The 22,990-nt window shown below is 40.2% G+C and overlaps 1 protein-coding gene across 4 annotated transcripts in view; it reads right to left on the reverse strand.

The window, feature by feature from the left end:
- LOC137301857 (protein unc-13 homolog C-like) overlaps positions 1-22,990 on the reverse strand; it is a 514,180-nt gene that overhangs the window by 485,768 nt on the left and 5,422 nt on the right. For all 4 annotated transcript variants that reach the window (XM_067971546.1, XM_067971545.1, XM_067971544.1 and 1 more), the window contains exon 2: positions 9,076-9,105. In XM_067971546.1, coding sequence (XP_067827647.1) covers positions 9,076-9,105 — 30 coding nt within the window. The remainder of the gene's footprint in view (positions 1-9,075; positions 9,106-22,990) is intronic.

Genomic DNA, 22,990 nt, shown 5'->3' on the forward strand with positions numbered 1-22,990 from the left:
ACAATAAATTTACTGAAGCCAGGAAGGTTGATGGAATTGAGGTGGAAAGAATGTGGGTGATGATGGGAGCCAAAAGGAATGGTTTCAGTTTTGCCAATGTTAAGCTGGAACAAGTTTTGGCTCATCCAGTTATTCATGTCGGATATGCAATTGGAGAGAGTTTCAACAGACTTGGGGTCAATGAAGGAGATAGGGAGGTAGAGCTGAGTATTGTTAGTGTATATGTAATAGCTGACTCTGGATGAAGTCACCAAGGCCAAGAATGGAGCCCTTGGGGTGCACCAGTGATGATGTGCAGACATGGAAGCCAAAACCTGCTCCAGCTAAACGCTGGCAAAACAGAAGCCATCCAAAATTACCAATCCTGAACAAGAAGCAGCAAGAAATGCCAATTCTGAACGGGCAAGTAACAGGAAACAACAAATGAAATTTGTTCCAAAACTTTTACAAAGCTGGCTTGGGCCACCAGCTCGAGGTTTTACTCCAGCTGAAAATATACTGGTAAAAGTAACATTTAAGAAACTCAGAGCAAAATCTGAATTAAATGCTAATTCTTACTCATAGATTTCCCTACATTGTACAACTTTAGAAAAAGACATTTTTAGAGATGACTACTCCTGTGTCAGGAGCCTGGGGCTTGGTTAGGGTACTCAGCGATCTGCTCAACTGCCCATTAGATGTGTTTCTTCACTTGCCCACCTGCCAGGGCAGTTCCTGGTACGTGAAGATGCAATAGAGGAAAGTGAAAAAGAACAAGGGATAAAGGAGGAGAATTAAAGAGAACATGGTGAAGGAAGAGAGCAAGAGATAAAGGAGGAAGAGTGCTAAACAGCAAGAAGTGAAGGAATGAGAAAGTGAAAATTGAAGGAAGAGAACTAGAAGTGAAAATGTAGGGCAAGGGAAAGCACGAAGTGAAGCTGGAGAGCAAGAACTGTAAATCCATCTCTAGAATTAAAATTCTTGCGTTTTAGCACATCCCCAGCACACGAGAAGAAGTAAGTCATATATGAAAGTGGCACATATACAAAGTGTACGTCACGCATCCATCTGATTAGCTCAAATATCTTACTCATAAAAAAGCAACAAATCACAACAATCGTTGCTAAATGAATGACACAGATTTCCCAAAATATTGAAGATAGGTTGGTTACAAAAGGAAGAGAGTATAGCTTTATTTGTAAAAAAAATATATAACTGCGGGATAGAGGGACGATATTGATCAGCAGGAGGGAGTTGAAATAGTTTGGGTGCAGATGGATTATACGTTCAATAAAATCATGGCTGATCTTCAACCTCAACTCCACTTTCCCGCCCGATCCTCATATCCCTTGATTCCCTTAGAGTCCAAAAATCTATCGATCTCTGAGCACCCACAGCCCTCTGGGGTAGAGAATTCTAAAGATTCAAAAACCTCTGAATGAAGACATTCCTCCTCATCTCAGTCCTAAATTGTGGACCCCTTATCCTGCGACTATGCCTTCTAGTTCTAGACTCTCCAGTCAGGGGAAACAGCCTCTCAGTATCTACCCTATCACGCCCTTTCAGAATCTTATATGTTTCAATGAGATCACCTCTCATTCTTCTAAATTCCATAGGTCCATTCTACTCAATCTCTCCTCTTGGGCAACCTTCTCATCCCAGGAATCAGTCTAGTGAACCTTCATTGCACTGCCTCTATGGCAAGTATATCCTTCCTTAGGTAAGGAGACCAAAACTGTACACAGTACTCCAGGTGTGGTCTCACCAAAGCCCTATACAATTGCAGCAAGACTTCCTTACTCTTGTACTCCAACCCCCTTGCAATAAAGGCCATTTGCCTTTTGCCTTCCTAATTGCTTGCTATACTTGCATGTTGACTTTGTATTTCATTTACGAGGACACCCAAATCCCTCTGAACACCAACATTTAATAGTTTCCCACCATTTAAAAAATATTCTGTTTTTCTATTTTTACTACCAAAGTGAATAACCTCACATTTCCCCACATTATACTCCATCTGCCACCTTCTTGCCCACCCACTTTGCAGACTCTTTGTCCTCCTCACAGCTTACTTTCCCACCTAACTTTGTATCATCAGCAAACCTAGATACATTACACTCAGTCCCTTCATCTAAGTCATTAATATAGATTGTAAATAGCCGAGGCCCCAGCACTGAACCTTGCGGCACCCCACTAGTTACAGCCTGCTAACCTGAAAGTGATCTGTTTATTCCTACTCTCTGTTCTCTGTCTGTTAACCAATCCTCTATCCATGCTAATTATTACCCCCAACTGCATGAACTCTTATCTTGTGTAACAACCTTTTATTTGGCACCTTATCGTATGCCTTTTGAAAATTCAAATATACTACATCCACTGGTTCCCCTTTATCTACCCTATCATAGTCGCAAAAAACTCCAGTAGATTTGTCAAACATGATTTCTTTTTCATAAAACCTTGTTGACTCTGCCTAATCATACTGTGATTTTCTAAGTGCCCTGTTACCACGTCCTTAATAATGGATTCCAGCATTTTCCTGCGACTGTTGTCAGGCTAACTGGCCTGTAGTTCCCTGTTTTCTCTATGTGTCCTTTCTTGAATAGCGGTGTTACATTTGCTACCTTCTAATCCTCTGGGACCATTCTAGAATCTTGGGAATTTTGGAAGATCACAACCAATGCATCCACTATCTCTGAAGCCCTTTTTAAAACTCTACGATGCAGGCCATCGGGTCCAAGGGATTTGTTAACTTTTAGTCCCATTAATTTCTCCAGTACTTTATCTTTACTAATATTAACTACTTCAAGTTCTTCAGTCTCATTAGACCATTGGTTCCCCACTATTTCTGATATGTTTTTTTTTGTGTATCTTCTACTGAGAAGACAGATGAAAAATATTTGTTTAACGTCTCTGCCATTTCCTTATTCCCCATTATAATTTCTCCTGTCTCAGCCTCTAAGGGACACACGTTTACTTTCACTACACTCTTCTTTACATACTTGTAGAAGCTGTTACAATCAGTTTTGATATTTCTTGCTAGTTTATTCTCATATTCAATTTTCTCCCTCTTTATCAATATTTTAATCATCCTTTGCTGGTTTCTAAAACTCTCCCAATTCTCAGGCTTACTGCTCTTCTAATCTAATACTATCCTTAACTTTGTTTAGTTAGCCACAGATGGATCACTTTTCCCGTGGAGTTTATATTTCTCAATGGAATGTATATTCATTGAGAATTATGAAATATTTCTTTAAAATGTTCACCATTGCGTATCTATCGTCATATCTTTCAATCTAATTTCCCAATCAACCTTAGCCAACTCGCCCCTCATACCTACGTAATTAAGACTCTAGTTTTGGACTTAAGTACGTCACTTTCGAACTCAATGTGAAATTCTATTATATTATGTTCACTCTTCCCCAGAGGATCCCTTACTATGAGATTACTAATTAACACTGTCTCATTACACAAGACAAGATCTAAAATAGTCTGTTCCCTATTGGTTCCACGACGTATTGTTCTAGGAAACTGTCTCGAATGCATTCCATGAACACGTCCTTTTGCCAATTTCATTTGTCCAGTCTATATGAAGATTAAAGTCCCCCACGATTACTGCATTACCTTTGTTACAAGCTCCTCTTATTTCTTGATTAATACTCTGTCCAAAGTATAACTACTTAGGGGGCCTATAAACTACTCCCACCAGCATTTTCTGTCCCTTGTTACTTCTTATCCTTATCTCCACCCATACTGATTCTACTTCCTGATCTTCTGAGCCAAGATCCTTTCTCACTATTGTCTTTATGTCATCCTTAATTATCAGAGCTACCCCCCTCCTTTTCCATTTTGTCTGTCTCAACAAATCAGTTTCAATATGATTTATTTATCACTAGTTTTAGGCAAGTACATTTGAAAAGATTTCTTTTGGAGTTAGTGTACCCAGATCTCAGACCATTAAAAGCCAAGTGCATAATTTCATTTACTCCCCAAAGACTCGAGTGCATATTACAAATAGAATTAGTCATATTCCGAATAATGTTGATCTACAGCTGCACTTGACACAATGCCACAAGTTAAATATTGAACGTTTTAAAATCAATAAGATACTCATATTCCAGGTTTAAGACTTCCGCTGGGAAACAAACTGAACTCAAGTTTTATCAGCAAAAGACAAATAAAAACAAATTGGTTTGCATTTCATCTCGGGATTTAACCAATGCTTTGATCACAAAATATGATGAAGAAAAGTGAAAAGGCAGATGATTTACCCAAGCTTATACTTAGCTTTGCTTTGTTGCTGTTTTCAACATATTGTCCAACTCACTACGTCCTGGCTTAACTTTGGTCTCAACTTTTGAGTCACACTTTTTATGTCAATATTTTTTAAATGGCAAAATTGTACATCAACACTTTCTGTCACACTTTATTGGTGAACCAACCTAATCACTCAAAATGCTTTGTGAAAAAAAAATTGTTTAGAAATTAATTGGGGGAAAAATGGTAAAGTCCAAAATGAGGATATAAATAAGCTTAAAAAAATGTTTCACTATAACATGATTACATTTACCGACTGAATTGTGTTCTGTGTCTTTCAATACCTTTTATTTTCACAGTTTTACTTCAGACCTCAACTAAAAAGAAAAAGATAGCCTTAATATTTCTAAATATTGAAACAATTGGACTGGATATATTGGAATGCTAAACACTTAAGGGGTGAATGACAGTTCCACATCCAAGTGGGGAGTGGAGCCCGCAGGAAGCACAGCTTAGGAAATCATAGGTACCCAGCCTGTCATATTCTGTCCATTTAAAATAGGGGGCTAATAACGGTCTGTGGTGGGGGGAAAATCAGAATGGAGGCCAGCCAGGAGACCATTGGAATAGTTGAGTCTGGATGTGACAAATGCACGGATGAGAGTTTCAGCAGTAGGTGGACTGAGGTAGGGCCGGTGGTAGGCAATGTTATGGAGATAGGAGTAAATGGTCTTTGTGATAGAGAGGATGTGGGTTGGAAGCTCGGGGTCAAATAGAACACCAGTGTTGCAAACAGTCTGGTTCAGCCTCAAACAGTGACCAGGGAGGGGGTATAGGAACAGGGATAGGCCATTCAGCCCCTCAAGTATGTTCCGCTATTCAATTAGATCATGACTGATCTGTACCTCAACTCCATTTACCTGCCTTTGTTCCATATCCCTTGATATCCTTACCAAACATAATCCATCAATCTCAGTCTTGTAAATTAAATTGACCCAGCATCCACAGCCTTTTGGAAGAGCGAATTCCAGATTTCCACTATGAGAAAATTCTGATTTCATTCCTAAATGGCTTGCCTCTAACTTTAAGATTATGTCCTCTTTTTCTGGATTCCCCTACCAGAGGGCATTGTTTCTCTATATCTAGCCTATCAAATCCCTTTATCATTTTAAAAGCCTCGATTAGACCACCCCTCAACCTTTTTAACTCAAGGGAATGCAAGCCAAGTTTCATAGAATCATATAGCACAGAAGGAGATCATTCGGCCCATTGTGCCTGTGCCGGCTCTTTGGAAGAGCTGTCCAATTAGTCCCATTCCACTGCTCTTTCCCCATAGCCCTGCAAGTTTATGCAATCTGTCCTCATAATTAAACCTTTAAGCCCTTGTATCATTCTGGTGAACCTGCGCTGTACCCTTTCTAAGGCCAATATATCTTTCCTGAGGATTGGTGCTCCAAACTCAACGCAGTACTACAGATGGGGTCTGACGAAGGCTCTGAAACTGAAGCATCACTTCCTCACTTTTGAATTCCAACATTCCATTTACTTTTTGTACTTGTGCACTAGCTTTTAATGATTGGTGGACATGGACACCTAAATCCATAGCTCCTAGTCTATACCATTATGAAAATGTTCCAATTTCTCAAATCCAAGGTGGATGACCTCACACTACCTTTGAACTTCATCTGCCATAGTTTTACCCACTCATTTAGTCTGCCTATGTCTCTTTGTAACTTTCTGCTCCCATCCACACGACTTACTGTGCCTCCTAACTTAGTGTCATCTGCAAACTTGGATATATAACTCTCTACTCCTTCATCTAAGTCATTAATATATATGGTGAAACACTGAGGCCCCAGTACATTTCCCTGGCGAATAACACTTGTCACATCCCGACAATCAGAGAATGAGCCCTTTATTCCTACTGTCTATCTCCTACCTCCCAACCAATTACCGACCCATGTCACAAGGTTAATTCCAATTCCATGTGCTGCCATTTTTACTAATAATCTCTTGTACAGAACCTTATCAAATGCATTCTGGAAGTCCATACAGACAACATCCATAGACATTCCCCTAGCCACCATGCTAGTGACCTCCTCAGAGAAATTCAACTGTATTAGTCAGACATGACTTACCCATCTGTAGTACTTCTCTTTGATCACCTGACACCTGTCCCTGATGATAGATTCCAGTAATTTCCTCAGAATTGATGCTAAACTGACAAGTTTGTAGTTACCTGATTTATCTCTCCCTCCCTTATTAAATTTGGAATGACATTTGCAATTTTCCAATCCAAAGGCACAATTTCTGAATCTAAAGAGCTTTGGAAAATTACGACTAATGCATCTGCAATTTCCTCACCTATTTCTTTTAAAACCCTGGGGTGAAAACCATCAGGTCATGGAGATTTGCGTGTCGTAAGTCTCAGTGTTTTCTCTATTACAATTTTTTTTAACTTATATTAAATCCATCACATTCCTCCCCATGACTTATTTTTAGGTTCCCTTTTATTGCGGATATTTTGGCTTTTCCTCGACTACGAAAATTGATATAGTACTCATTTAACAAGTCTGCTATTTTTTAATTATCCATTATAGTCTCCACTGCATCAGTCTTTAATGGGCCCACATTCCCTTTTCCCACCCTGTGTCTCTTAATATATTTATTGAAGTTTTGCTGGTAGCTTTGAAATCCTTAATTTTTTTTATCATATTCCCATTTTGCACCTCTTATTACTTTCTTTGTATCCCTTTGTTGCTTTTTATAGCTCTCTCATTCTGCTGGCTTTCCATCTTTTCTTGCATTCATACAAGCTTTTTCTTTTAACCTCTTCCTTGTAGGTATGTATTAGTTTTATATCATACTAAATATTTCTTTGAGTACTTCCCACTGTTTAGCTATGGGTTTATCCATTAACAGTTCAGTCCAGTTTTCTGTCGTCAATTTATTTCTTCGAAGTTTGCTTTACTTAAATTAAATCAGTGGCCAGCCTATGGAGTTTGTGGCAGGGCCGAAGGAAATGGCTTTGATCTCCCTAATGTTTAACTGGTGGAAATTGCAGCTCGCACAAAACTGGATATCAGACAAGCAGTCTGCATATAGGCAGCGGAAAGATCAAGAGAGGTGGTGGAGAGGTAGAGCTTGGTGTCATCAGCGTACATGTGAAAGGTTTGACAGGAAGAAGGGAGTCACAAACTAAGGTTTTAAATTATGCTGGGGACCATTCCCATGGATCCCCAGTAGCATCCTGCTCCCACCCTAATTCCACTCCTACACATCAGCGTTAATGTAATTCCTACCGGCTTGGGGCAGAATACAGTTCAGCATTATTTAAATGAGGCTCGGGCATTAAAATCGCCTGGACCTCATGCTCAGGGGGACCAGATGGATCACTGCCCGCTTTGGACCCTGCACCCCACAATCCCTTCCCAGGTTAAAATCGGGGCTTATGTCTGTAGATAATGTTGCCAAGGGATGATATGTAGATGAGGTAGAGAGGGATGCAAGGATAGATCCATGAGAGATTCTAGAGGTACCGATTTGGAAGCAGGAAGAGAAGCCATTGCTGGAGGTGCTTTGGCTATGATCACATAGGCAACAGTGGCACCAACTGAGGGCAGTCCCATCGATCTGGACAATGGATGAGAGACTTTGCAGGAAGATGATGTGGTAAACCATGTCAAATGTTGCAGACATGTTGAGGAGAATGAAGAGAGATAATGCACCATGCTCACAGTCACAGAGGATCTCATTTCTCTCTTTGGTGAGGTCTGTTTCCAGTGCTGTGGCAGGGATGGAAACCTGATTCAACCTTGGAGTTGCCCGCATGAATTTGGGAGGCAACAACACGTTCAAGAACTGTAGTCACTGTTGTTATGTAGGTAATGTGGCAGCCAATTTGCGCACAGCAAAATCCATAAATAAAAAATTAGATAAATAGTCAGTTAATCTGTCGTGATGGTATTGACTGAGGGATAAATGTTGGTCAGGACACTGGGAGAACTCCCCCATTCTTCAAATAGTGGCATGGGATCTTTTACATCCACCACAACAGGCAGAATGGGCCTCAGTTCAATGTCTCATCAGAGAATGCATACTGCACTCAGCATTGCACTGAAGTGTCAGCCTAGATTATATACTAAATCCTGCAGTGAGAAACAAATCCATAACCTTTTGACTCAGGAAGTGAGAGGACTATCACTGAGTCATACATTAGCATGGTGTTAGGCTGAAACAGGACACAATTTCATAGCATGTTCAAACTCCACAGTATAATAACACTTCAGTTCAGTCAGTAATTTAATGACTGAAGCCGTTCATCCATCATGGTTTGATATGAAACTTGCTGCTGACCAAAAAGAAATCCAAACATCAAAACTGGGACACCAAAAAAACTAAAACCATTATCTAAAACTCATGCTGGAATGTGTTTCAAAGATATCGAACTCGTTGTAGTTTAGAAGTGTTGAAAAACCTTTGAAGTTTACATAGTCATTTACACCCTTCAATATGTTACAGTCTTGCTGCACACTGCCAATGTGTGTTATCCTACCTTTAATATCTAAAATAAAACTTTTTGTTGACTGATGGGAGAAAAATAGAAATCTGGGTATGCTCATAAAATATTCCTGTCTCAAAAAGTTATCACCACAGGTCATAGGAGTTTGTTCAATGCAGCAAAGTTATTTAGCAGATCTTTGGCACTAACTTCTAGTATCCCAGAGACAGTATTTTCACTTGCCCAGATATCTAGGTAAAAATATAACGAGCAAGGAACAAGCTGTATTTAAACAGAATGGGACATTTAATCAGGGAAGGTGAGAAAAGTAAATGTCTTACCAGATGGTCCATGCAGTTTCCCTCTTTTAACTAGACAAATGTAAAGAAAACTATTAGTACAGTTTAAACACACACAATCACTAAATATGCACATAGATTTGTCATTCTACATTTAGGCTAAATCACTATACAAGAGGTGACACACTTCATTAGATCACTGTTAATGCCACTGGAATCCAGATTTTAATTGTACATTGATGGGATAAAAGAAAGTACAAGATCAGCTGAAGAAAGAAATAGAAAGGGTCTAATGGCTCAATTGAGATTATTTTACAATTAGAATGGAATAGTGAGAGCTTTACCCAGAGCTAAACATTACTTGAAAGTTTGATATAGACACTAGGTGCAACTTCCTTAGCTTGGGACACCACATACAAAATTGTTTTTCAACTGGCCTTCAGTATTTTGGATAAAATTGTAGAAGAGATACTCAAATGAGAGCATTAGTTATTTTAAAGTTAATTTTGCATAATGGACACTTACTTATCAAGGTCTCAATGGATCACAAAACTTGAGGCAGGAAAGGCAATGTTAACAGCTTTATCTTGTTCCATACTTGATTGTACAATTTCACGACTAGATGTAAATTGTCAAACAGTATTTGGCAATGAAAGGCATTTCGGTGGCCATTTTCACTATACTCCTGGATCGCATGCAATTGAAAAATCCATTTGATTCCAAGAAATTAGCTTGTACAAAGACAAATGTGAAAGGGGAGGAGTTTTCCTTTTAGCTAAAACAAACACCCTCACAAGCTTACAAAGAAACTGTTGGAATTCGACATGATCAGATAACAAATAATGGCCTGTTATTTCCATTTTTATCATAATAGATATGCAGAACCATTGTTATGCATGCCAGTTAGTAACAATCTGAGATCAACTCTGAAATCACATTGAGAAAATAGATTTGATAGGTCACTTTTTAATTTACATCCCAAAGTTCCACCCTGATACTTCATTCAAATGAGTAATAAGTAACCAAACAAGGGAAAAATACAAGTAGCGTTACTGCTCCTGATTTCACCTTTAGCAGATATTTGCATGAGGACTGGATCTAGCTAACCTGTGATAGTCCTTGTATACAAATACCTTGTCAGTGCTCACCATCATTGCTCACACATGAACCATAGCCACTTGGGTGAAAAGCCCATGGAAATGTGCCTGAGCCAGGAGTCAATACCGTCAGAAGTTGGTGAGGGCGGGTGGGGGAAGAGAGGACGAAAGCAGAGAAAATCAGCACAATAAAAAAAAATTCTCATTTAATGCACAGCTCCAAAGTGACCTATACAATAGTGATTTTTGAAAAAAAACTTTCAAAGCTTAACAATGGTCACTGCAGTTTTCAGCCTTTGCAAAGGCTGCATGGGAGGGGTGCGGAAACTGATAGGCAAGGTCAATAGGACGGACAATGTAATGTAGAGGCATAAAAAGACTCTGAGCAAGTGGCAAAGCAGAGCTGCCACAGACCCCCTGTTTGATGGTTGCTGAAGTGGACGTGCTGCTGCATGAGGTGAATGCGAGGCAGCTTGTCCTCTTTAGCATTCCAGGGCACACTCCCCAGAGAACATCGGTTCAACATGCTTGGCAGATAGCAGCAGCCACATTGAATGCTGTCTATACTACTTGGCAGACCTGGACGCAGATACCAGACAACACAGCACACTTTAAGGAATCTGGCAATCTGTTTCATGTTTACTGTTTACCCATGCCAAGCCTTCACGCCTTACAGACCTTTTATTGCATCTCCACCATACCTATATTTCAGCAGGACAGACAGTCAAGATGCAATCTACTGACAGTCTACTGACAGTCTTGCCACACTCATATCTGCCAACAGTTTCAGACTGGACACATGGCAGCCATCTGTGATCCCCAGTATTTTAGGAAATGCAAAAATGGGATGACATTGGGCATGTGTGTCATGGTATTCAGTAGGAAAGGAGATGAAAACTCTGGCTCTTTTAGATCCATAAACAGCAAGTGGGCAGCTCAGTACCTGATATTGAAGTATCTAGTCAGGAATAAGCCATAGGCATAACAAATGAGGTCAGTAGTAATCTTGCCAACTGTTAGTAGCGTAGTCCTCTGGTTGCAAGTTTGCTGCAGATGACAAAGTTTTGATCTGTTGATCTGTAGCAACCAGAGGCAGTTGTCCTGGGTTATTGGCAAGTAGGTGTGCCATGGTCTACAGGATGGTCCTGGGTGTCATCTCCCTGGCATTCTTTCATTCAACTTACACAATTTCAAGCATAAAAGTATTTCATGTATTTGAAGCGCTTTCAAGATAAATTTACCTTAAGCTGTGAAAAAAAGGTCACCCTTTTTCTCATAAAGTTAATGTATTAATGAAAATTTCAGAAATATAGAAAAAAGTCTAACAAACCGCAATGCACTAAAAGGTAATGTAAACATCATACATATACCCTCTAAACAATATTTAAGAGCAAATGCTCCTATGGAACTTCCTTTGCTCCCCTTCCAAAATAGACATACAAAGAAAATAAAGAGCAAGGCCAACATAAATACAATTGAATTGTGCCAGGTATTCATTCTTGCATTAAATCTGGGGTCTCAATTAAAAGTCACACAGGAAATGGGTACAAGCACTTCAGTTCACTAAAAATAGATGAGTGCAGAATTGCAGGCCTGAAAGAAATGAGTGCAGTTGTGCACCTGCTGTCCCAGTACACAGGACCATGGAAGCAGCCCCATCTTTCCCATTTTGGAAAGGAAGCAAATTTTAACAAAAATGACAAGTTAAACTGTTACCATGGTCAGAAGAAAATTTAAAGTTCAGCACTGGCATTCTTACTTTGTATAAAGTTGGCTTTTTTAAAAAAATGAACTTTCACCATCAAGAACTCAGCACAGAACAAATATAGAGTGAAGATCTCTCAGCTATGCATTTAATAAGTATCCCTGAACCTAAGCTTCTGATCAGCAATTCCTACAACACTAGTGGCATCCTATTATATAACTCTTTATCACGATCAGTCTCTTTCAACAATCAAAAGCTATTTTTCAAAACCATAATCCATCTGATAATATACTTCTGCTTTACTGTAGTTATTGGGACACTAGGCCAATAACTCTCAAAGAATGGGTCCCATGCAGCCGGCAACGCCTCCAAAATAAACTTGTTGAATTTCCCTAGTCAGAAGCCAGCATCCCTGGGACCCCACTTAGAGCAATGTAAAAGCATTATTGCAATGGTTTATTGTAATCAGTACAGTTCAGTTGTAATGATCACTTCAGTTGCAGTTATCCATTTTCTGAAACATCGTTAGATCATTAACTCACACAATTAGCACGTGAATGGGTAATGATATTACTAATGCATTGCTAATTATCCTTCATTGACCGTAACATTTTGCTGAGTGCCGATTAGGAGTGGGAAACCTAACTGGTTTTAGGAGTGTTGGCTTGGCTCATTTGGTAGCATTTTTTGTTTCCAAGTCAGAAAATTGTGGGCTCAAGCTTCACTTCAGGACTTGAGCACATAGTTTATTTCGTTCACCTGAGGAAGGAGGAAGCCTCCGAAAGCTTGTGAATTTAAAATAAAATTGCTGGACTATAACTTGGTGTTGTAAAATTGTTTACAATTGCTTTAATACAGTGTGAGAGCCATGTTAGTGCTGCCAGTGATAATCACAAAGTAAGCTCACCGGATTCAAAGAGGCTGACTGCCAGGAATACGCATTTCCTCTTAGTAGACGGCCTTAGGAAATCCAGCAACTTTACATTAGGATTGCCACTTTCTGTGCAAGACTCCCATATCGGGAGCAGGCAGCACCAACATGGCACTTAATCCAATATAAGAACATTCCAGTGCCGTACTGAGAGTGTTGTATTGCTGTTAATGCCAACCTTCAACTGAAGATGTTAAATCAACGATCTGTCTGTCTCTTCTGGTGATTCAAGTACATATTAAAATTGGCACTATTCCAAGAAAAACAGGAGTTCTCCTCGTGTCCTGTCCAACATTCCTACCTCAACCACCATCCCTAAAAAAAGGCACGAATTAACTGGTCATTCAGCTCTTTGCTGTCTGTGGGATCTGCTTTGTGTAAAAGGGCTGCCACATTTGACTACACAACAACAGTCACTGTGCTTCTGAGATGTGTTAAGGTGCCATATGAAACCATGTCTATATAAATGCTATTAGCTGGTTAACTATAAAACATCTTCTAGATGACTCAGTGACTAAACTGCTGGGCACTCAGAACGCTAGTTTTGCATCAAGAGCAATATGTGAACTAAAAACACCAAAATTCTTTCTATAGCACTAATATTCTAAGCAACACATTCTGAAGCAGCTGTTTAATGTTGAGTAGCATTGTTCAGCAGTGCAGTACACAGAGGATCATGGGATAGGCAGTGCACTTTAGATTATATGAGAATGTAGGAAACCTTAATATCTGTTTTTGTGATCAATTGGGCTACTGGCCAAATCAATCACTATAACTGAATTCCACTGTAGTATATTTACTTTTCCCATGCCAGAGATCAATTAGCCATCTTGTGCCAAATTATGACTAATTGCGGTGAACTCTCTTTCCCCGAGAATCTGATTACTACAGCCTCAACCTACCTCACTTTATCCCGTCTTCACCCCTGCCTCAGCTGATCTGCTGCTGAAACCCTCATCCGTGCCATTGTTACAACCAGACCCAACTATTCCAACGCTCTCCTGGCTGGCCTCCCACTTTGCAACCTCCGTAAACTTGAGCTCATCCAAAACTCTGCTGCCCGTATTCTAACTCACACCAAGTCCCTTTCACACGGAAGTGCATAGATTACAACTATGAATTGGTCGAGAGAATTTACCCAGCCACAAAATGCTAAAAAAATGCACAATATTTTTTTTTAAATCGAGACAGGTAACACAAAATACCAACAAAAGTGACAAAAAAGTGATAAAATGTAACTTTGTCTTTAGACTTTTACCTGACTAAGGATTAAATAAAGAAATTGTAAAATAATGCAAAGCATTACATGGGACACCACAATGGATGAAAAAAGTAGGATTACTAATTTTTAATTCTTTGCAAGACCCTTTCAGTTTGCTGCAACACATAATTCATCATTGAAAATCAAATCTAAAAATGAGAGATTAATGCACTATTAAAATGTAACTAATTTGCTCACAAACATCCTGCGATTATGAATCACATGCTTTACCAGCTCGTTACTGTGCATTTCTTTTCACAGAAATTGCTGTTGGTGTTTGGGGATTAACTTGGTTTATTAATGTTTCAATGATTCGATGGACATCTTGATTAATGAAGTATAAGGAAGGAGGGTTGTCCGCTATTGGACAGAAGGACACCCTCCTCCAAAAAGAACGACTCGGCAAGCTGCAGAGCAAAATTCTGACAGTAAATGTAGTGTGCAAAACCCAGAGGACCTGAATGCTGGTCAGAAGATGGCTGATCTGAAGAAAGCGATTAAACTAAGGCTAAACTACAGTTTTTAATGCCAAGTTTTTAATGTCATTATTCTTTTTAAACATTTGTACCATTAATCAGTTGCTATGTCTTACTGCTTGTTACAAATCTCAGATCTACTCTAGATATTCTCTCAGGTTCAGCACCAACAGTCCCTCTAATAATGGGGTACGGTAGCATAGTGGTTATGTTACTGGGCTAGTAATCCAGAGGCCTGGACTAAAATCCCGAGTCACGAGTTCAAATCCCGCCACGGCGGCTGGCGAATTTAAATTCAATTAATTAAATAAATAAATAAATAAATTTAAATTAAATAAAAAAATCTGGAATTAAAATACTAGTATCAGTAATGATAGCCATGAAACTACCGGATTGTTGTAAAAACCCATCTGGTTCACTAATGTCCTTTAGGGAAGGAAAACCTGCCGTCCTTACCCGGTCTGGCCTTTATGTGACTCCAGACCCACAGCAATGTGGTTGATTCTTAATTGCCCTCTGAAATGGCCTAGCAAGCCACTCAGTTGTAAAAATCTCGCTAGGGATGGGCAATAAATGCCGGCCTTGCCAGCGACGCCCACATCCCGTGAACGAATAAAAAAAAAAGCAGTCACAAGTCCTTTACAACGAGGAATTCATCTGTACTGCCAAATATCTAGTTATACAATAGCACGACACTAGGGCATAACAATGAGACTGCTTGGTTGTGGAAACTGGATATCATGATCCTTTCATGTGTCTTCACGTGCAGCTCATTGGATTTTTAAACCCTGGTGAGCTCAACTGAAAAGTAACACTTCAACATAATTCATACCCAGATCTTCCGTGGCAAATAGTTCAACATCCCAAGACACAGCACTGCTTCTATGTAAAATCTTACTTGTAATTACATCTATTCATTGCAGTTTGATTGTAATGGTCTGTGGGAATTCCATGTGAATTCCATACAATATGCTACAGTTAAAGGGTAATCATTAGTCCAGTGGCATTCTATCCTCGTCATGGCACACATAAGGGCACAGGTTTTGGTTCATAACAACTCAGTCTGCTTATACAAACTGCTTTTCTGACTCAAGCACAAGTTAAAAGTGCTGGGAGAAACCTTGAACTGCAACACCTTATACTCATTCCAGGCAATTTTAACTAAATATTTATTTCAAAAAGTTCACTTCCATGTCAAAGAGCATCGTAACACTGGAAAGCTAATTAGCTTCACCTATCCCATTAATCTTGCATGTGAACTAGGATCTCTTCCAATACTACATCTTCCATCCAAAGCTCTTCAAACCCAAATAGATTGGTCAATACATTCATTGGTTGTTCTGATGTTTCCTCCTCAATCAGCATTTTGCAGATACATTAAGATTAATCACCATAGTAGCTTTTTATTTTGGAGCATTTCAAAGTTTCGGACTTTGATACCATGAAGCTCATCTGTTGGGGAGAAAATGTTGTGCCAATATTGAAAAAAAAAGTTTCATACATAAGAGTTCTTCCTTAGGACCAAACTTTTTCCCCCCACTGCAACCATCCATTCGCTCCAGTCCCAATTAATTTCTGCCCATTTGTGTCAAGCACAATCAGTCTCAAAACTTGGAAAGGGTTTCTTCTCATCTTATAATCTCAGTATCTTAAGCATTCAATGTACTGTACTATTGTTCAACAGTTCACTGAATTAAATCAACCACATCACATATACTGTTGCTGCTGGTTCATTTTATTTTTTGCTATGCATTATTGCTTCTCTGTTTTCTTTGCAAAGGCTTTTTCAATCACAGTAATTGGAATATTTATTCATGGCATCTGTCCTTAATTAAGTTAAGATGCACTTAGCTGCCTATAGTGCACTCCCATTTTTCATGGTACAACACTTACATAGCTTCCCCCCATAAATCCTAACTGTACAAATGAGAGAATTAGCGTTGGTTTCATTTAACAGACAGCAAGAGTGAAAATAAGGTTTGTTCTGCCACATTACTTTATTGCAATTAGTATGTAGTTCTAACAGTGTTACTGGCAGATTGACTTAGGAACTTTAGAAACTATAATTTTGTTGAAGGAAAGAAGCTACTACTCTTTAGAATTCCTAACTCCTATCCTTTTGAAATACTAATTGGAGCCCTGTATACCACAGCTGCAGAGTTAGGCGAATAATCCAGTCAAACTCCAACAAGAGTTGTTCATTTTTGGCACATTGCAATGGTAGTGGTACCTGAGCCCATTACCTTGATTACTCTCAGCAATTAATCAGTATTCATCTTGAATTTTGTTTTAAAGGTTTGACACAATTTATAAATGCGGCAAATGTGAAACTTCATAACTGAATTTAAACCTCAATCAGCATAACTTGAAGTTCAGAACAAAGGATTTAGTTTACTCAAATTAGAAACATTCTGCTTTGGCATAAAAACTGAAAAACATGTAATTTGTTTGTGTTCATCCAGCAATGCTCTTTTACTGTAAAACTAACAATAAAGCAAATAATCTGTCACCCCATGGAGTCAAGCAAATGTCTGCACATATTCTTAATTAAAGTGCATAAACAATCCACTGCAGGTTTGCATTATGACACATCTCTGCCAAACACCATTGTTCATTCTTCTTATGGCCTCATTGATGATAGCTGGAAAACAGGAAGAAGGCAATCTCTTTCTTCATCTGCATGTTTTCCAGCCATCTTTATCCTTCATCTGCAACCACACATTCTGTCTTGCACTGGTTTTCTCAAACGCCTGCCATTCATTCTATACACAATCCAAAAAAACAACAATTTAGTTCCTATCCATAGCAAATTTATATGCGATGCATGAAATGAACTGTAAAACCTGACTGCGCTACCCACAAGATGTTTTTCAAGATAAGGCCAAGTTGAAGCAGCCTTCAGAAGTTCCTCTATATTACTTCCTTAATGAAACTAAACTGATCTATGGATTAAATTCTTTTCATTTTTAAAGGTGACGATAGATGTCTTGTAACAGTAAGTAATGGTTTCGGGAATTCAACCAACATCCAGGAAGCCAAAGAATCATTGATAGGAATAATTAAAGGTTTTTTAAAATAAAAAAAACTATATATGGAAAGAAATAGTAGGTGGAAATTTCTGGTCCCAGTACTGAAGCAGCGGAACCTTGAAATGGGGAGCAAAACACTCACTCAATATCACAGGATTTTCCAAGATTGGGCCCATTAATTAAACATAGCATGCTCAGAGCCGGGACTGTGCCTGGTGCTAAGAGATCACTGACAAAATGAGACAGAAATAGTGTGCAGCTGTAGCACTTAAAGACTGCAGCTGCTATTTAAAAAGGGGCCCACATAAATTGTTGCACTACACTTCAGTGCAGTACTGAATGAGTGTTGCATTGTCAGAAGTGCAGTTTTTCAGATAAAATGTTAAACAGAGACCCTGTCTGTCTGTTCAAGGGGACATAAATGATCCCAGGGCACTATTTGAAGAGCTGGGGCGTTCCGCCGGTGTCCGGGCCAATATTTATCCCTCAACCAACATTATCAAAACAGATTAACTAGTCACATCTCATTTGCTGTTTGTGGAACCTTGCTGCATGCAAATTGGCTGCCACATGTGCCTACATAACAACAATGACTAAACTTCAAAGTAATCAATTGGCTGAGGAGCGCTTTGGGACATCCCAAAGACACGAAAGGTGCTGTACAAATGCAAGTTCATTTGTTCGTTCTTTACACACACAAGACATGGCTGCAGCAAGGAGCAAGTCTGCTCTATTTTCTAATGCTTCTTTGGACATCCTCCTCCAGGAAGTGCAGCAAAGTAGGCTTTCCCTCTTTGGCATGCCAAGACACCTTCCTACCCAAACTGCTTGGCATAAGGAGTCAATGCAGTGTGCACCATCCAAAAGGACCGAGAAACAGATGTTTTTGAAAAAAATAATGAACACCCTCAGGAAGTCTATTAAAGACTATCCAGCATTATCAAGTAGATAGCCAACGAACCCAGCCCACCGGTTCCTCTCAACCTGTTATACCCTGACTGAGAATCCATGCTAAATTTTCAGAAAGTAGTTCTTCCTAAGCTTCACATGCATGCCCATACTGCAAAAGGACACATTTTCTACTGTCAACTAAAGCTACAACTTCTGTTGCATGATCATTGTAAAGGTGACCCCACAAAGCAAATTTAGCACACCATTAACAGGGTGCCCATCTAACTCATTAGTCTATGTGAGCTTCCAAATTCTAACTACTCTTCTGTTTGTGGGACAGATGCACTCATAAGAGGAGAGCAGAGCCAAACTGGAGGAATTACTCTTCCTCCTCCTACACACACCTACATGCATACAATATTAGCTATTTCATGCTCTGTTTTCAGGCACCAGTGTAACACAGATGTCCCTGAAGAGGCTGCAGTCCCAAATGGCAACCCCACCTCACAACATTGCGTAACCCACTCCACCGTTTGCAAGCATCAACACTGTGTGTCCACCACAGGATATTTAGGTAGTCAGCATGAGCACTTGTGAGCGGGAGCAGGGGACGGCAGAGGGGAGCAGGATTCTGCTGGCATAAGGGCTAGCTCAGGTCCATCCTCAGGTTTTGGGGTCCTGAACTCACTTCCTGCATTTAAAAGAATAATGCTTCAACATTTTCTAGTCATTATAGATTATGCCAAGCACCTTGCCACATCTTGTGGCTAATATGAAGGACCCACTAGTCCCATTTGTACAGTCATGCATGACTGCTTATCTGAACTGCAGTCCACTATGGAACGCTTCGCAACTTCAGGGAGATCTGCAACACAGTCCAAAGAGGTCTTCAGCACAGTGCAACAATCTCAACTGTACACACTCCTGATAGAGAAACCATGGGTTCCAATTTCCAAGAAGCTGTCTTCTCCGGCTTCAATATACTGGAGAAATTGGCTGAAGGGAGACCAGCAACAGGCCGCTAAGCATTTTGCTTCACAGGGTGACACAGCTCCTACAGCCACCCCACAGAAAGATGTGAACATATGTGAGCACAACCAAGAAACCAATGCAGCAGCAGACATGGTGCAAGCAGTTCCATAACCATCACATAACCAGCATAAGGAGCTGGAGAGTCACCTCAATCCCTAAAGGCCCTCACTGAGACTCAGTAGGCAGTCTGCTGCCACTGGGGAAGCACTAAGTTAGGCTTTAGAGCACATAAATCACCAAGAAGAAGAACAGATGTAAAAACACTAGCCATTTTTGGTTGCCATTTATTTCAACTGTTTCTAGAGAATTTACCTGGAGTTTTTTTTTAAATTAATTTTGGGATGTGAGTGTCACTGGCAAGGCTAACATTTATTGCCCATTCCTAGTTGCCTGGAGAAGGTGGTGATGGGCCTTCTTGAACTGCTGCAGTCTGTGTGGCAAATGTACTCCCCATTGACTTCAATTTTACTAGGGCTCCTTTGTGTCACACTCTGTCGAATACTGTTTTGATATCAAGGGCAGTCACTCTCACCACTGCTCTGGAATTCAGCTTGTGGCCATGTTCAGCCCATGGCTATAATAAAGCCTGGAGTCAAATGATCCTGGTGGAAGCCAAACTAAGCATCGGTGAACAGGTTATTGGTGAGTAAATGTCACTTGATAGCACTGTTGACGATTCCTTCCATCATTTTGCTGATGATTGGGAGTCAGCTGATAGGATGGTAATTGGCCAGGTTGGATTTGTCCTGCTTTTTTTTTGTTTTGAACAGACCATACCTGGGTAATTTTCCACATTATGAGGTAGATGCCAATGTTGAGGCTGAACTAGAACAGCTTAGCTGGGGCACAGGTCTTCAGCTCTATAGGTAGAATGTTGTCAGGACGCGTAGCCTTTATTGTGTCCAGTTCACTCAGATATTTCTTGATGTCACATGGAATGAATTGAATTGGCTGAGAAGGATCATCAATTTGGCACTTCTGCCTGAAGATAGTTGCAGGCACTTCAACCTTGTCTTTTGCTGGGCTCCACCATTGTTGAGGGTAGGGATGTTCATGGAGCCTCCTCCTTCTGTCAGTTGCCTAATTGTTTATTACCATTCAAAACGGGATGCGGCAGGGCTGCAGAGCTATTGTATGTGGGAGCACTTAACTCTGTTTAAAGCATGCTCCTTTCACTGTTTAGAATGCATGTAGTCCGGTATTGTAGCTTCACCAGATTGGCACCTTGTTTTCAGGTACGCCTAAGGCTGCTCTTCTACATTCCTCATTGAACCAGGGTTGGTCATCTGGTTTAATGGTGATGGAGGAATGAGGAATATGCTGGGCCATGAGCTTACAGATTGTGGTGATACACAATTCTGCTGCTGCTGCTGGCACATGGTGCCGCATGGATGCCCAGTTTTGAGCTGCTAGATCTGATTTTAATCTATCCCACTTAACAGGGTGTTAGTGCCACACGACACAATGAAGGGTCTCTTCGGTGTGAAGATGGAACTTGGTCTCCACAGGACCTCCTATCAAAGTTGTTATGGACAGATGCAGCGTTGTCAGGTAGATTATTCCTTCGTGTTAGTCTCATAGAAGGTTTTAACAGATGAAAGGAATGAAGTCCACGGTAGTCGAGTTAGTACAGGGGCTAATGTTGAGGAAGACATACTTAACCACTGCATGGTGCAGATATGGAGCGGACTGTTAATGCATTTGGCAGATGGGACACTTAGGGAAAGTATCATCTATGAGAACATGTCATAGATTTCTAGCTTTCTGCAAAGGTGGTTCTGTTATAATCTCTTCTGGCTCTTAATCTTCATCCTGTTCAGCTGCTCTCTGCAGGGGAATGTCTTCCTCCTCCACCTACTCGATGATGCTACCTGATTGGATTGCAAAGTTATACGAGACTCTCCCAAAAGGCCCCCGCCACCTGCTGGCAGGTGAAAGCTGCCCGCTCTTCACTTGCCAGCAGGCTCCCTGCGCCCTCTTCATGCCTGTTCTGGGCCAGGAGTTCAAATACCCTAGGCCTGAAATTTAGGCCAGTGAGTGCATTTTGCACACGCCCTGCCTCCCGCCAGCCCAAAACTTGCTCCGGGTTAAATTCTTAGAAAAAGAAATAGTGCCAGGAGACTATATTTTCTGAATGCACATCCAAGACCAGAGCTTCACCTGCTGGGAGTGCATATCGTGAAATCACAGATGTACATCCCATGATTTTTGTTAACTGGTAGAAGATTGTGAGGGTATTCCACGATTTGGAAAGCTGCCCTTCAAGGATCTGCATCAGATGCTCCAGGTCAGGCTATCACTCTAGTTAGATACAGAATAACATTCCGTCGTCTGGCCCAAACAATAGACTAGAAATTAGGAGTGGGCAATTCCTACACCTCTTCCCAGAGACCACGTTAAATTCGTGTTGGGAAGTCATTTAAATGGTTCAGGTGTGCAGCCAGTGCTACCTGCGTTATTCATTGGCTGCACAGCTGTTTGCGGTGGGGGGGGGGGTGGAAATTGGGCGTCTCTTAACGCTACTTAAAGGCACATAGAACCTCTTAAAGTGGAGATGCACTCTGGCTCCAGACAGGAGGAAACACATGTAAGGAGAGAAATGGCTGCTTTGGGGGCCGTGGTCCAGGCAGCAGACTGGAGCAGCAATGGCTCAGGTGCCTCCACTTCACAAAGGAGCCTATCACTGAGCTAAGTCACCTGCTGCAGCCACAACTCAGGCATCGAAGCAGACCATGGACCACAAGTCTGAATACCCGCTCAGGACTGTACTGCAAAGCTCCTCCTGAAAGGTCAAGCCATAATCATACGTTCTTATGACTTGGAGCATTCAAAGCCAGTATAGAAAGGAGCCTGTTAATTCCATATTTCTGGGATGGAGTCAGATTCACATCTCAGGTAAAAGGCCAGCATTCTAAATACACTGTACTAACCGGTCTCCTTCAAAGACATTTTCAAAGTACGACAAGTTATACTTCATTCCATTCAGTACAATCTCCTCTGATGTACACAATTACCTCACTAAGGTGTAAATTTGCTCAGCAGAAAGTTTGCTGCATGTTACTAACCTATTACTTTTAGAATAAAAATAGTATCTGTAACAAAACAACACACTGTATTAGAAACAGAATGCTGAATGCCACTTTATATAATTTGTATTCAAGATACACAGTTTGCCTCACTCATGAAAATATAAGAAAGTAATCTGTAGAATTTAATTTTATAAATGCATCTTTTCCTCATAACTTGGCCAAAATCATCAGGTAATACTCTGTAGTACTGTATAAAGATGAGTAACAAGCACAAGGTCACTCAAAAGGAAATAACTTCTTAAAATTCTTTCGTGTTGTAGACACCAGGATGGGTGTATCCTGTTAATAGCATCTGTTGACATAAGTTTCCAGCAAAGCTATTTCCTACATACGCAAATATTCTAAAATCTGAGTCTAGGCAAAAGTGAAAGAATCTCTTTTAAATTTGCCATATCCTTTCAGTCAGTTAAAAATTAAACAAAAAATTAATTGCTTTAACTTTAATG

Source organism: Heptranchias perlo, chromosome 34 (assembly GCF_035084215.1).
Source record: "Heptranchias perlo isolate sHepPer1 chromosome 34, sHepPer1.hap1, whole genome shotgun sequence".
NCBI lineage: Eukaryota > Metazoa > Chordata > Chondrichthyes > Hexanchiformes > Hexanchidae > Heptranchias > Heptranchias perlo.